Below are 15,276 nucleotides of genomic sequence, written 5' to 3' on the forward strand. Positions count from 1 at the left end.
CACTCTGCGCTCCCCCACACCTTGGCCAACATTTCTGCCGAGCTCTGGGCGGCAGCAGGAGTGTCAGTGTCAACGGGAAGATGTTGCCTTTGCCTTAGGGCTATAAAAGTGTTTTTATGTTGGAACTGGCTTGTGGAACGGAATTGGAGAAGCTGTGGAGTGCAGCAGAGCCACTGCCTGTGGTATTTGCCTGCTCTTGCAGTCCTGTACTGATCAACACCCTGGTGGAGGCCCAGGTGACCTCTGGGGCCAGGTTAATCAGGGATGGGGGCAGAAACAGAGCACTCCAGCTGGTGGTGGGTGGGGGGAACACACAGAAGTTTGGGGAGTTATGGTGCTGTTATGATGTTCAGATATTTCACTGGTTCTGCGCCTTGTTTTGCCATTGGTTCCAACTCCTCCCTCCTGCCTTCGGCTGGCACCACCACCTCGAGTGATGGTAGCTGCCAGAGCCTTGCTCACTTGTCCTGCTGGTTGTGGACTTGCTTAACCATTTGGAGGCTTTCCAGTGAAGGCACTAAATACACCTAGAGCAGGACATGCAGTGGATGGCCACATGTTGTTTCCTCATGCCAGCGGTCATGAGCGTAGTGTGAGTTCTCACAAATCAACACAGCTGCCTTTGAGAGATTTTTGAGTGAAAAGTAACCTTTTGGGAACAATAAAAAATCCATCTTCTGTGGAAAAAGGAGATATGTTGTTTTAGTGACTGCATGTATAAATGGTTCTGTATATAAAAATGTTGCCACTTTAGATTGAGAGCCCTGCAAACAGTGCTAGTGCTGTGTATAGATGTTTAACAAAACATCTGTGTCACCAAACTGCTTAGTGCCAAAATTACCTTTGGATGCCTATACAGATCTGCACTAGAGCAAGAACCTCCTGGGAAATTGCTTTTCTCATCCATCTGTGGATTTTGTTTCCTCTTGTGCAGTTAAGATGCAAATGTTTGTGTCCTGCATGAAGAACTGAATATGTTTTGCAAGGCAAATGTCATCATTCAGTGTTTATAGAGCACTTTCGCCAGTACCTGCAGAGGGATTCATTTCTAGTGCCTTTCAGAGTGCCTGTCGAACTGCCGTTTCTGCACAGAGCACAATCAGTCTGAAGGTTCAGAACCTCTGCTGACAGCAGCATCCCTGCTCAGCAGTCGTCATCAAGGCACAGTGCTGCATCTGCTCTTCGTCCTGCTGGTTTGCTCTTTGTAAACAACGGTAGCACCTGTAATATCCACCGAAATGACAGGCAATTCAGAAAAGGTGCTTTTCTGCTGACTAAGAAACAAAAGTTCTGTCTGAAGTTAATGTCTTTCAATCTACTTCTTCCTCATTAAGTGTAACAAGGTTTGTTTTTACAAGGCAGTGGTAAATAAAGGCAATTTAACAAAAGAGCTTGGCTATCTGGACTTGATCAGGAAGATAATTTGAAGCCTCAGGGACCTTATGTGGATATTTGACAGGATGTTTTCTGTGTAGTTTCTAACTTGAATCTTTGCTGGGCCATTTTTCCAGCCACAGTTGATCAGTGCAGAGGGAATTGGGGTGGGTTGCAGCTACTGCACTTTTACCCTGCACTGTCACCTCGTGCCTGGAGTCCTTTCCCAGAGCAGCTTTTTGGGCGCTGGTTGTGTCTTCCTTAATTTAAGAGTCTTTCTCAAGTTCTGTGCTTCTGTTTTATGTGAACCATGAAAAACACAACTCTGGGCATGTGGGAGGGCTCTCCCAAAGAATTTTGTTTTCTCTTCACAGAATAAATCTTTACATGCAGATTAAATGCCACACAAAGTTCCCCTGAGGTAGGCCTGTGTTTCTTTATGTGTAATCCAACCCCTGACTGGCATCCAATTTGCTTTAAGGATTTCTGGACAGGCTTTGCATTTATTAAAGTGTGGATAAGTGTAGGTAAGTTGAGACCATTAATTCTGGGTCTGTATCTTTTCCCCAAATACATGTGAAGGGGGTTTTTTTGCTATAGCTCTGTGGTGGCTGAGGTGGTGTGACTGGTTCCTTGGGATGGCAGCTGTGCTCCATCACTGCCAGGAACCAGTTCTGACCTCTGGGACAAAACTTCGTGTGAAGGGAACACTTTTTGTGCTGTCTTTGCCTTAAATCCAAGAACATCATTTAGTTCATGAAAAGCCATTTCTGTGACTGTTCTTCTGGAAAGGCTTGGTGATCTTAGATCTTTTGAGGCATTTTCAACCTGGCAAACATCCAAGTAACATCCTAGAAGTGACATTTCCTTGGGCAACCCTTGCCAGCCCAGCTGGAGAGACCAAGGCCCTGAGGCCAGACTCCTCCCTCTCTCTCCAAGGCAGTCCCTCTCAGAACAGGGGTGTATCAAAGTCACAAAAAGGAGAAACTGGTATTTCAAATGCTGTTTCTGTCCTGGTGCTGAACATACCTTTGTTTTTTTCCCCTGTGTCCTCAGCTCAGGATATCCATAATGACAATAACAGTTCCATGACCAGCATTTTTCAAACCCCAAGGCCACCTAAGTCCCTTCATGGTTGTTGAACGATCTCAGCTTTTCGCAGCTCTCATTACACAGAGGCTGGATGAGTTTCATGCTACCATGTTAGAATATTAACCACTTAACTAGCATGAAAAGTTAAGAATTTGATACTGAGTCAGGATCCCTGGGAAGCCAAGGAGGACTTCCAGAGACTCAGTCGTTTCAGTAGTTCCGTTCAGCTTCTTTTTCAAACATACAGGACACAAGTTAAACCAGCACAAGTGACCCTAGACAGCATTACAGCTGAAACCTGAAACAGCTGTATTTGCAATCTTATATTGCAGTGAAGGGGACACTGTCATTCACTAGTTTTATCTTTCTTTCCTTCCCTGTTTTTTAAGTGGCGGAGAGTTCATAGCACGGAGCACTCTGCAGGATGAGACCTCCTGTGAATGATTCCCTCATCCCTGCCCTGGGAATTGCACATTTCCTTTCCCTGATGTGCAGGCACTGAGCACAGAGGACAGCTGGCTTGTTCTCACCTGGTAATGCGAACTGCATTTTAGTCTGGTCCCATTGCAAATCAAAGACACTGGGCTGTGCCTTTCCATCAAACCACGTGTGAAATGGAGATTTATGAAATGTGTATTGATAGCAGCTCAAGAGTTGTTACCATCACCTGTGGAGAAAACAATTGTCTGGATCCTTTGAAATATCAACTGAAAATGCTTTCATGTTGTCTTGACTTCAGGGAAAAACTGTTCTGATGTTCCTTGAGCTGGAAATGAGGTGATAACTAGGGTCAGGTCCAAGTTAGTGGGAAAGCAAGTCAGACTTGCTTGGGGAACTTGAATGCAAAGAAAAAGCAAAAGCCATCTAAATGGTCAGAGTCTTTTTGTGGTTTTGAAAATCAAGGATAAAATCCTTCATTGAAAGTCTAGTTGAAGTAACACGATTGTCTGTTTAACCTCTCTTGCCAAGTGTTAGGCAGAGAAAATTAAGGAGACACAATATCTGAGAAACTCACTATTGTGCAATATAATATTGGGTGAGGAATTTATTCAAATATCAAATCTGATCTAGAAAAAAGAACTGATACCTGACTTTCCCACCAAATGAAAAATGTTCAGAAGCCAAGAGTGACTTAGCCCATGGGAGCAAATGTGACATATGAGGGCAACCTGGATGGGAGGTAACATTTTATGGAGAAAAAGGTCTTCACTTCACACATCGAAGTCACAAGGTTTATTTTTGTGGTGACTTCAGTTTAACATGATTGTATATGGCTACATGTAATAACAGGATGACAGATCAGTAACTTCAATTTCATCCTATTTTCCTGGCACATTTCAGAGATGGTAAGAGTTGCAAGAGAAAAGCAGTCAGGGGAGTGCAAGACTGGTGGTTGGTGTTAATTGGTGCCCTTCATACCTAGAAGTTGTTTCCTTATTTCCCACAAATTGTGGAAGCAATTGTGGGGATTATGTTCTGCTTTAAATGCATCATTTTGTATAACACCCATTAAAAAGAATGAATTTGGGAGGGGTCACAGCATGAATATCCTGACATAGCTATGTTTGCAATTATAGATGGAGTGTGAGAGATTTCTGGCCTAATTTTTTTTTTAATTTAATTCAGAATTATCCTTGAGGACAGTTGGGCAACTTCATTACTTTGCTTCTACTTGCGTGAATAGTTTTTATCTCAGTTTCTTGCCATCTGTAAGTTTGTGTTCGGAGCAGTGCTGAGGAGGCAGAGCTGGTGCTGCTGCAGTGGCTGCTGTGTGAGCCAAGTGCTCCCACATTTCACCCCGAGAAACGCTGCTCTGTGCTGCTCACTGCTGGCCACTCCTGACCTTGGGACACCGGGATTTGCCATGGCTGGAGGACCTCAATTCCCTGTGTCACTGATTGCACACAGTACAGGACACATTGCTGGTTATTTGACTCGTGTCGCCACTGCAGCGCAATTTGATCAGGTTCAGAAGTGATTTTTGGACTTGTTTTGAAGTACTGAATTCTCCCCGTTGCCTCCTCCATTCAGTTTGTATTTTCCTTCTTTTGCCAAGAGAAAATACCAGTCTTCTTATTGAGAAATTCTCGTATGGAAATAACTCCTGTGTGTTTCTTTTTCCGATTTACTATGTTTTGGAGTCTAAATTCAGAAACTCTGTGACATGTCCTTTGATGTGATTTGCAATTTCTCTCCCCATATGAGGAGTCACACTTCCTCTGTGACAAAGCATCCTGGTGAATGTGACGTGCAGCTCAGGCTAAAGGATCTTGTCTTCTAGTTTGATGGATGCCATTCTCTTGTGGTGTTTTTTGGTTTTTTGTTTGGTTTGCTTTGCCTCTTTTTTTTCTTCAGAAAAGTTTTTTCACTGTTTATTATCTCAGCTTTCAGATTTTAAAATATGCCAGTCATTCTTGTGTGGACTGTCACCAAAACCTGGGTAAAGAAGCATCCAGGTTAAAGCCTGCCATTTATATTTATGTGGCATCTCATGCTAGATAGAAATGGACTGAAGCTGAAACCAGCCAAATATCTCAGCTGGATACATTTGTAGAACTTCTGAAAATAGCTGAACCTGAAGCTGACAGACAGCAAGTACTATTTTTACCTCAGGAAATTTTGAAGTCTTTGCTGTGACTTCATTTTCTGCTTCAAAATTGTACATTGGAGTTTCTAGATCTACTGGCAAGGGATGATTTCCATGTGATGTATTTGAATGTGAAAAGTGTTTTGGTAATGGGCTATGAAAGATATGGCCAAAAGTAAAATTTTGGCCTCTGCATAGTTACATATGAAACTGTAAAGAAAGGTTAATTAAGAAAAATTAAAGAAAAAAAAAAAGCAAGAAATAGAAAGACCTCAGGACCATCAAGAAATAAGACATCGAGTGTGACTTGCAAAGACCTCACTATGTATTGAATTAATTGTGTTCTGAAGTCCCTTTTCTAATAATAATTCAGGTTACCCTACTGCTGTGGGATATCATTGCTAAATCATTCTTTTTTGTTTATTCACAGACCCCACAGCCAGTTGAAAACTACATCAGTGAAGGAGAGTTTGAAGACGATCTGAGTTCTTCTACCCCCAGCACAACCGAGCTGGAGGTACGTGGATCCAGCCAAGAAACAGATGAAGATTATTTTGAAACCGTGTCACATCAGAGTGGATCTTTGTCAGATGTAAAAACTGAGCCTTATGAGAGTGCATCAGACACAGAATCCCTTTCCAGTGACATAACTGGGAATGCTTGCTCGGATTCAAACTGCCTATTTACTGAAAACCCGTCCCTGTGCTGTAATCTTCCCAAAGAAAAGGCAGAAACCTCCCATGAACTGAAGTGCTCCAGGCAACCAGAGTTCACCCAGCATGTGCAGCTAGAATTGTCCTCCAAGATCAAAGAAGAACCAAGCAAAACTGAATCTTGCATACAGTTTGCAGAGTTAGAGGGTGAAGAATTGGGTGATGAAGAGCTAACATTATCTGGTGATATTTCCATCACAGAGAGCCAAGTCTATGAAGAGGGCATTTTATCCCAGACTAAGAGAAAGTCAGTAACAGCACTGCAGAGTAAGGCAGAGTTAGAAAGCAGCGAAGTGCAGTCCTGCACCAGCTCGGTACTTACAGAAAATGATGATGCAAGACTGAAGGAACATCCTGCAGTATTTGGCATTGCTTGTTTCAAAGCAAACTCAGAAAGTTGTTTGATTTTTCCTGAGGTACAGCAGTTTTCCTTCTGGTCAGATGCAACAGCAAGCTGTAGTTTGCCTAATCTTCATTTTGAAACAGATGGACCAAACTGTAGAAGTGACACTGAGACATCTGACTGTAAGTGTGAATTAGAGTCTATGTCCAGTATAAAATGCAGCAGAAGGAATTCAGCTAACAGTGAGAACAGTACCAGTAAAAGGAAAAAATATGGAAGTACAGAGACCATGTTGACATCAGATTCACCCTTCTACCAGAGTTGCTTCAACCCAAAATCTCGGCTACCACGCACAAGGTCAGAGATTACAGAGAGTAAAACATGGCACAGTGTACCTGAAAATATCAGTGCTCCAAGTGAGACAGAATGTGTGGTGAGCTGCCTTCACCCAGCTGACAAATTTAGATGGTCATGTTCCAGAATACATCTTCAAGAGCTGGATTTTGAATGCACTTGGAAAACCTTAGGAAGGGTGGCTGTAAGCCCTGAAAAGGCTATAGAAGTAGAGGGCAAATTTGGCATAAAAAGATTTCTTGGTACTGACCCAGACTCAAAGGAGTCTCATGTTTCTCAACCAGCAGCCTCTCTCCAGTGCATTGATTATTATTTGCACTCTACATCAGAGACATGTGGCCTTAGCCCAGAGCCAGCTGGTACTTGTGCTGACAGCTTAACGTGGAGTGATGCCTGTGAGGGCAATCCAAACCAAAAGGAAACATCCTCTTCCCCGGATTGGGATCCAGTGATCATAAACACTGAGGAGCTTACACAAAACAATGAGTACAAAGCCGAAAGAGATCTGGAAGCAAGTAGATTCCCATGTGATATTGATGTTGGATGGGACACTGGTGACACTGAGAACCCTGCAGCCCCTCATGCAGGGGTTCCTGCCGTTGGGGAAAGCAGAGACTGTGATTGTTCTGTAAACTGTATTTCCAACAGTGGAATACAGCACGAACATTTGAAGCAGAATGGCCTTGAATCTGAACTGTCAGATATGGAGATTGTGGCAGGAGAAAGATGGGCAGATGATTCTTCTGACCTTGGCTTTGGTTGGAATGTCCTGGAAACTCCAACGCCACCAGATGGCAGTGACAGAGGAGCAGAGCACGGAGAGCCAGTGCAGCAAAATACAAGTTGCAATACTGGTGCCTTAAGGAGCCACTGGGACCTGGGAACAAATGAACAGCCTCCTCATAAAGGAAAGGATGAAGAGAATGTCTTTGCTGTTGAAAGGACTCCCACATCAGATTATATAGGGCAGGGAAGGGATTTAATGACTAGTCCAGAATTAAAGCCTGCCCTAATTACAGTCTCTGTAGAGGAGAAAGGATTACAGTCCAAAACACTGAATGATAACCTTCCTACTGAAGTGGCAGCTGAAACATTGGGAAATGCAGTGAACAAGGATCTGATGTCTCCTCATGCTGTCAGTAAAGCTCATGATGAGCCAGAGAGAGCTCTGAGTGAAAGCTGTAACTGTGAAGAACAAATTCTAGCCATCCACCCCATTCCTGACAGTGCAGAGGTACTCTCTGGTAGGGAGACAGCTGAAGTAAAACCAGAAATTTCAGAAGAGAAAAGAGAGAAAACAGAAGCAGTTTCACCCTTAGGGTTCACCTGTAGTAATTCTGCAGTAGCAAGTGCAAACGTGGAATTCAGGAATGTTGCTTTACCACTAGACAGCCATACAATTATTGCAGAAAGTCAGACAGATCCATGTGAAAAATCCCTTGTAAAAGGCCCCAGTGGAAGCAGCGTGAAGGTCTCTGAGGAAAGGCCCTGGAGAACGGGGACACTGGTGGCTGGTGCAGTGCCGCTGGAAACCAGCAGCAGTGTGAGCAACGTGTCTCAGGGAGATGGTGCTGGTGTCAGTTTCTGGACCCTTGAAGGGCCCAGCACTGTAAAACCACAGGGTAGAAGTGGTGTGTTGGCCTCTGGGGAAGAGCCCAGCAAAACAAAGAGAGGTTTTGAATTCAAGACCAAACAGTTAGGAAAGACAGGCTTTAGAAACCGTGGAACAAGCCATTACCAGGTGTCTAAGGAAGAGGGATTCAAAGCATATCGAAGAACAGAGAAAGGATTAAATATTACCAGTGCAGTGACACTGAAAACTGGCAGCAGTGTAAGCAGTTTGTGTCAGGGGCGTGGTGCTGGTGTCAGCCTTCAGGGGCCCAGCATTGTCTCTGAACAAGCAGTAGGCAGGCAAGGAAAGGAAAGGTGTAATGGCTCAAATGAAGAAACAGGTATCTGTGTAGAACCCTCTCGTTGGGAAAGAAAGGAGGGCTCTCCTGCAGAGCACACTTCTAGCCCCAGCAAAGACAGTGCCCTCAGTCTGGATGTGTCTGATGTCTTTGATGAGTCTCTGAACAGGGAGGCCCACGGCACTTTCATGCTGGGCCTGGATAATGTAAGTACCTGCAGCACTAACAGCGAGGAACTGGATGAGAACTCGTCCCACATCCTGGGAAGTAACAGCAGCATTCATAGAACTGTACAGAAGCCAACAAAGAATGAGAATAGCGGGAAAGCCTCCAAGTTTTTAGTGTTCTCAAAAATGACATCTCTCAGGAGAACTAAGGCTGCCTCATGGGAAAATGAGGGCAGCGGCAGTACCTTTGGCAGCAAGGCAAAGACAGAAGAACTGGATGTTGGGAAAGATGATGAAGACAGTGCAAGTTTACTGTCTTTCAAAAGTTGTTCATCTGGTTTACTCTTCCACAGGAAGGAGAGTTACACCTCTGAGTGCTCCGATGATGATGATTTATTTTATGAGAAACCTGCAGGAATATTCAACAGATTGAGCCTGAGGAAGGCCTCTGGCTCTGGTCGGATACTGATGGAAGATGCAGATCGACAAGTTTCAGGTTCATCTGAAAACAATGACAGCGAACCTGTGGAGCATTCAGGGATTAGGAAATCATTCCCTGAAAATGAACACAAAAGAAACAAAACCCCAGAGGGCAAGAAGTTCAGGACAAGGTTGGCATTGGCACACAAATCCCTCTCAAGCTTATTTGAGTCCAAATGTCCAGAAAAGGAAAACACTGAGCAAAGCTCAAAAGCATCAGTGAAAAATGAAAAGGAGAAAGCCAAACTCCGCCAGAGCACCTGGAAAGCTTTTCTAAAAAGCAAGGAGGCAGATGGACTAAAAAGGCCTGTCTTAGTAAGTTTATCATCCACACAGGAGAGTCTTCATGGAACCAGTGGCCATGTGTTAACACCAGTAGAGCAACAGCATGGTTCCAATGGACACGCTTTTGTAAAAACAGAAACAGATCATGGCTCCTCAACAGACTCCAACTATTTTGACAGCTCCGTGGAGCCTGTTGATGTCTCTTCACCTGCGCGTATGTGGAGAAGACGAGTACAGTCCCATGACTTGGGTATCAGGTACTCCCGGAGTTCAGACTGTGATGAACAGCAGGAAGTTCTGAGCAACAGTTTAAATACCTCTCTAGAGGAATACTGGATGAAATCTCCGTTTAGCACCACTGACTTGCAGTTGGCATTTAGTCAGTCAAGTCCATCATGTCCCCAGCTCTCAAGTTCTGATGGTAAAGACATGCCTTGTAGGCCCATGAGTCCCAAACCTCAGAGTTCACGATCCACTGCTCAACACAAGAACTTCCGTTATCCTGGGCGAGTGTGTGCCACTTCCATGATATTTTTTGGGAGCAGCCCTGGAGTGGAAAGCAACCTGGAGGCTCCTGAGAGACCAAAGACACTGAAACCCAGAGGAAGTCTCTTACACTCATTGGATGACTTCCAGAGGGATGACAGTGGCATAAGCAGCCAATCCCAGATCAGCTTAAATACAGCTTCTTCCATTAGTGACATGCTCCGAGATGAGGTGAGTTGTTGTCAGGGAATGATCAGGGGGTGGGGTTGGTTTGCAGTCCTTTGCTTTACTATGGTTTAGGAGCTCCTGTTAAACTCTTCAATGGCTCGGTGACTCATTGGATAGATGAGTGCACAAATATTCCTCTTGGTCTAACATGGGTGGCACTACTCATTCTTTCTGTTTCTGTTCAAGAATATATGAATTGATGTGCTCTTAAAGGGAGGATTTGCTACAAAACCCCAAAGGAATGGAGCAGTCACAACACCATTAAAGACTGTACAAACATCACCCTGCATTCATCTCCACTTTTAAGCTGGGTTTTACCCTTCTTCAGGCAGAGTTGAGCCTTGCACCTGGTTTATAGGAAATAAGTTTCTCATTGTGAAAGGCAACAAAGAAATCAATTCCTATGGCTGGCAGTCACTTTTTAAGAAGTAAAATCACTTTCTTTAGACAATGAGTAGCTGTCCTTTGAAGTACCATGTGTGTTTTGTAGTCACCATAAGCACCTTTTGGTTGCTACCAGAAGTTCTTTTCTGCCTTTTCTACAGCAGACAGGAAAAAAAAAAACAACCCAAAGTGAAGACTCAGAGTCTCCTTTTCATGTCGTATTTTGTCCTAATCCAGGTAATATATTAAATCCTTGGCATAGGCTGAATCTCATGGAACAGACTGGATCTTCAGTATGGACTTGGTGATTGGCTGAGACCTCTAAAAGCAGAGACTTCCTCCATCAGTAGGTTTTTAATCCCAGAGAGGATTTCCCAAGTTGTAAGGGGCTGGGAGTTCAGGAATCTCTTTCAGTGGGTGAGCACAACCCCCCAGAGTGACCAACACTGAGCTGGAACTGAGATCCCAGAACACACCTTGACCGTGCTACTTTTTTCAGTATTATTGCTGATGAGCAATAATAAGAACATTAAAAAATGGGAGAAGAATTTTTTTGAGCAGATTGTCAAAAGTGGCATTTGAGAGGGTGCATGAACTTTTGCATACCCCAACAGACAATTTTCAGAGGGTTCATTAATCTGGAACTGCTTGATCAATTCACAGCAGCTGAGGGCTGCTTGTGTTCAACTCAAATGAGCCTCACACAGTTTTTGCTGCTGTCCCCTTTTGCCTCTTACATCTGAGCTTATATGAAACCTTTAAGATACCTTCCAAGATGGTCTTATCCTACCCTTTTCCCATATTTTTTTTACAGAAGCTCCCTATTTTTTGTACAGAAACAAAGAAAGATAGGCTTTATCTAGCCAAGTCTTGAAAACTCCATTGCTGAAGGTTTCACTGCCTCTCTGGGAAACGTATTCCTTGAGAATTTTTTTTCCTAATGCCCAACAAGAACTTTCCAAGATGCAGTTTCTGGTCACTGTCTTGTGACCTTGTCTGGAACTACTGAGAAGAGCTTGGATCCATCATCCATGTAAATACAAAACTGTTGGTGACTGCTCTTATACTGCCTTTAGAGCCCTCTCATCATCTTGAATAAACCCAGCTCTCAACCCCTCCTCACATATTCCCAAATGAAAGTGTTTTGGTTGATTGGCTTGGGGTTTTTCTCTAAAGCTGTCTGGAATCCAAAGAAGTGTTTGGGTGGCAGTTTGAGAAGTGGGGGTTGTAGGATCAGAATTCCAGGGGAGAAAAGGGGAAGAGAATTGGTTTTATTCCCTTCTGTGCTCAGCTTTACTTGAAAATCTTTTGTTTCATGGGCACCAGCATAACCTACAAGCTTAATACTGGACACTGCATTCCAGACAAGAGAGTGCAGCCTAGGAAAAAGCAGGAGACTTGGACTATGCACACTGTCAACAGATGAAGCCTCTCGGAGGATGAATAAAATCATTGACCTGTAAATTACAGCTCAAAAGAACATCTAGAAAAGTGTGTAGAGATGAGGCGTGTGTAAAGCCCTGAAAAGGCAACCCCACATGCTATAATGTACCCATTAGGAGCAAATAAATAATTGGTTAAATTGATTGCTAGATTGAATTATTCAAAGAAAACCATGACAATTTTAAATGGTATCTAAGACGTATAAAAACAGTTTAATTTTCCTGATTTATCTGGAGGCTGCAGAATATGACATCTGAAATTGGACAAATGCAGCTGGAACCTAGAAATTAATGCAAATATCCCAGCTTTCAAAACATCTAATCTATTAAAATAGATAGGGCTTTATTTATTTCCATTTTCATGACATGAATGAAGTAGAATTGCACCCTGGATTTTTGAAGTGAAGATGCATTTTCAGAAATTTCTGAAAATACAACAGACACTGGGCAAAGTATATTTGCAGTGTTAAGTCTTTCCAAAATAATTATCATCTATATGCTAAGGATGGCCTTCCTTTTGTTTGCTGCTTCCTAAAGAGGTCAAAAAATTTAGTGTATTGGTGAATTTGAAGGGAAGTCCTTTTCTGTTCCACATGAGTAAAGACATTAGTGCACATCTGTAATAGTGAAGCTCTTGAGCTCACTTCCCATTGTGCTCTCCAGGATGGGGATTTGTATTTATTCCCCAGCTGGATATTTTTCCAGTTGTGTCAGCATTGTCTGAGTTAGTGGTGAGCCAAACTGCACTGGATCAGCCGGCCCTGGACACTCCTGGCTACCACTCAGGTAAGTAACTCACCTGAGGGTGGTGGAGCACGTACCAGCCCTCTCTCATTCCCTGCCAATGGAGAACGTTCTCCAGCTTTCATCCAGGACAAAGATTTCATGCTGAAAACAGCAAGGCAGAACCATTACCAGTGTGCCCATCTGCCAGGCCCTTCACTACATGTTTAATTAATCTGTTCATGGCACGATTTTACTTGAATAATTGTGTTACTTAGCAGGCAAGTGAAAACTGTCCTAAAATGTCCCACGTTTGGAATTCACATGTTCTTCTTCTTGCTCCTCTCCAGTAAGGTGGGGTTGGGCACAAAACACCTTTTTCACAGAATCTATTCTTTCTAGACTGTGGCATCTCTTACCAGGGGCAAAGAAGAATTGACCTGGAATTGCTGGATAGTTGAAAATAGACAGGAAGTGCCTGTGATGGTTTGAGGGTTGTTTTATTTGGGTTCTACAAATGATCTGTGAAAAATTGTGAGATACTACTGTCGGGGGACAGCATGTTTTTGTCGTGAGACTCCTGAGTTCACTCATTCCCCAGTGCTGTTATCTCCTCCCTTAAATATTATTGATTCTTACACTGATGCTACTTGGAGTAGTAGCTGGTTGATTTCAAGTTATTCAAATATAAAATCTGTAATTTTCTGCAACCACTGAAATGGGAGTGCAGGGCAAAGCTGTGCAATTCCTTACTCGTGGCCCAGCATCAAGCAAATAAAATGGATAGTGTAAAGAGCATGTCAGGGCTTAATATATCAGAGCTGCAGGCATCTACGAAGCCTTTTCACATTGTATAACTGAGGTACAGTTGGAAAACCAGAGCCAGACAAGAGGTCATTTTTCTATTTTCAGAGACATCGTCTGTCTTTGTAAATAATATTATACAGACAGAGTGACCTAAATCCTGGTGGTGATGTCAGTGTGGTATGCCATCTAAAATGAGGGTGAACAGGGCACTGTCCTGTGCACAAGGAGTGTACATGGCACCCTCAAAGGATGGCAAGTCTGCTGCTTCAGGGTGGAGCGCTCCTAAGCATTTTCTTCTGAGAGCTCTGTGGCTGAATAACTGAGCTTTGCCATCTTCTGTTCAAACTGACTTGAAGCAAACAAATTTTCCATGCAACAAACGCTGTGTTTTCACCTGCAGTTTGTAAAACAGGAGTCAGAGCAGCCATGTCAAACAGCACCTGAAAAGAGGCCAAATAAGCAATGGGCTCCCCATGGCAAAAGGAGGCCCCCACGGGTTCCACCGTGCCCACGCCCTGTCTCCACCCTGGAGAGCAGAGCCCAGAGGCTCTCCTTCCCTGCTCCAGATGAAAAAGCCAAAGAGGTTCCAGAGAGCAGGAGGAAGACGCCCAAACCTCTCTATAAGTGCTTCAGCTTCGATGACGTTTGGATGGAGAGGAATCAAAAAAGGAAATTAGAGAAGAAGACACAGCCAGAGGGAGGGGTTCAGTTGCAACATCTCCCAGAGGACCCCTCAAAAGTAAGAAGCCATACACTGACCTCCTCGTCCCATGGCACTGTCTTCCTCTGCTCCAGCTGCTTCTCTCTTCTGTCGTCATATCCCTGTCCTTACACTATGTCTGGTGCCACTTCTGTCAGCATTTCTGTGGGCCTGGTACTCTGTGCAGACTGCTGAAACACTAACCTGGTCCTTAGGTGATGATGTCTAAAGGTGGTGGGTTTCTTAGCTCCTGTAACTGAACAGTTCATGCCCTGTGAGACGTTGGAAATAGTATGCAAGAGAACCAGGTTGCCTTGTGAGCTGAGTGATAGGAAGGGCAAGGAGCAAATCAAAGTTTCCTTAAATCAATGTAAATTAAACGGATGAAATCTCATTCTGTGCCCTGTGGTGTTGCTATATAACTTTAATAATGGACTTCTAAATTAGACTTCCCTTGTATCTGAGGCCAACTCCACAATTCCTACTGAAGCAAATTCCTGCTGTGAAACACGCAAGAGAACATTGCCACTGGATTTTTAGCTATTAATATTCTCCTCTCCACTGAGGGAGACTTTTAGCTCAGCATTATGATTGCTTGTGAAAAACTTGGTGGCTGTTGTGACTCACACTGATGGCATCTGTTACTTTTGGATCCAGAGCTAAGGTCTGTTCCCTTCAGGGAGAGTCACAAATCTCTATCCACGAGCCAAAATTAGCCCTCATACATACAAAAGAACTTCTGGGGGAAAAGGACATGAGATCAAGGGATGCTCAATGAAGCTTCTCACGATAATATTGAGAAAGTTTCTGATCAAGCTTGAAATCACATAGCAGATAGTCAAATAAAAGCTTTCCTCAGGGGTTTCTGTTTTGGTCTGTTATCTGTATCTGTCTCCCTTTCTCCCTGTTGTCCTGGTTGCCTGTTTCTCATTGTTACATTAAAATGACGATTTTAATGAGAGGAGATGAGGCCTCAGTAGTCCTATCACCACTTCAGAATATGCCTGAGCTTATGTACACAGACAGTTCTGTGAGTGGTGAAGGGGAAACATTGGCTTGCCCAGAGAAAACCTGTCCACCTGTGAGAGCTCCCATCAAACTGACAGACACCTGGGACAGCAAAGGTCTCTGAAAAACTGCCCCCTGCTCTCCCCTTCTCAAGGAAAGAGACTAAACCTCTGTGCTCTTTTGTATGTGCTGG

The 15,276-nt window shown here is 43.7% G+C and overlaps 1 protein-coding gene across 1 annotated transcript in view; it reads left to right on the top strand.

Moving 5' to 3' along the window:
• Window positions 1-7,181: 7,181 nt before the first annotated feature.
• ARHGEF4 (Rho guanine nucleotide exchange factor 4) overlaps window positions 7,182-15,276 on the top strand; it is a 119,188-nt gene continuing 111,093 nt past the window's right edge. Inside the window, exons 1-2 of the mRNA XM_066193984.1 lie at window positions 7,182-10,022; window positions 13,776-14,114. Of these exons, the coding sequence (XP_066050081.1) occupies window positions 7,446-10,022; window positions 13,776-14,114 (2,916 nt within the window). The 5' untranslated portion in view covers window positions 7,182-7,445. The remainder of the gene's footprint in view (window positions 10,023-13,775; window positions 14,115-15,276) is intronic.

This window comes from Chamaea fasciata, unplaced genomic scaffold (assembly GCF_029207755.1).
Source record: "Chamaea fasciata isolate MVZ Bird 193981 ecotype frontalis unplaced genomic scaffold, bChaFas1.0.hap1 SCAF_11, whole genome shotgun sequence".
In the NCBI taxonomy this organism is placed as follows: Eukaryota; Metazoa; Chordata; class Aves; order Passeriformes; family Sylviidae; genus Chamaea; species Chamaea fasciata.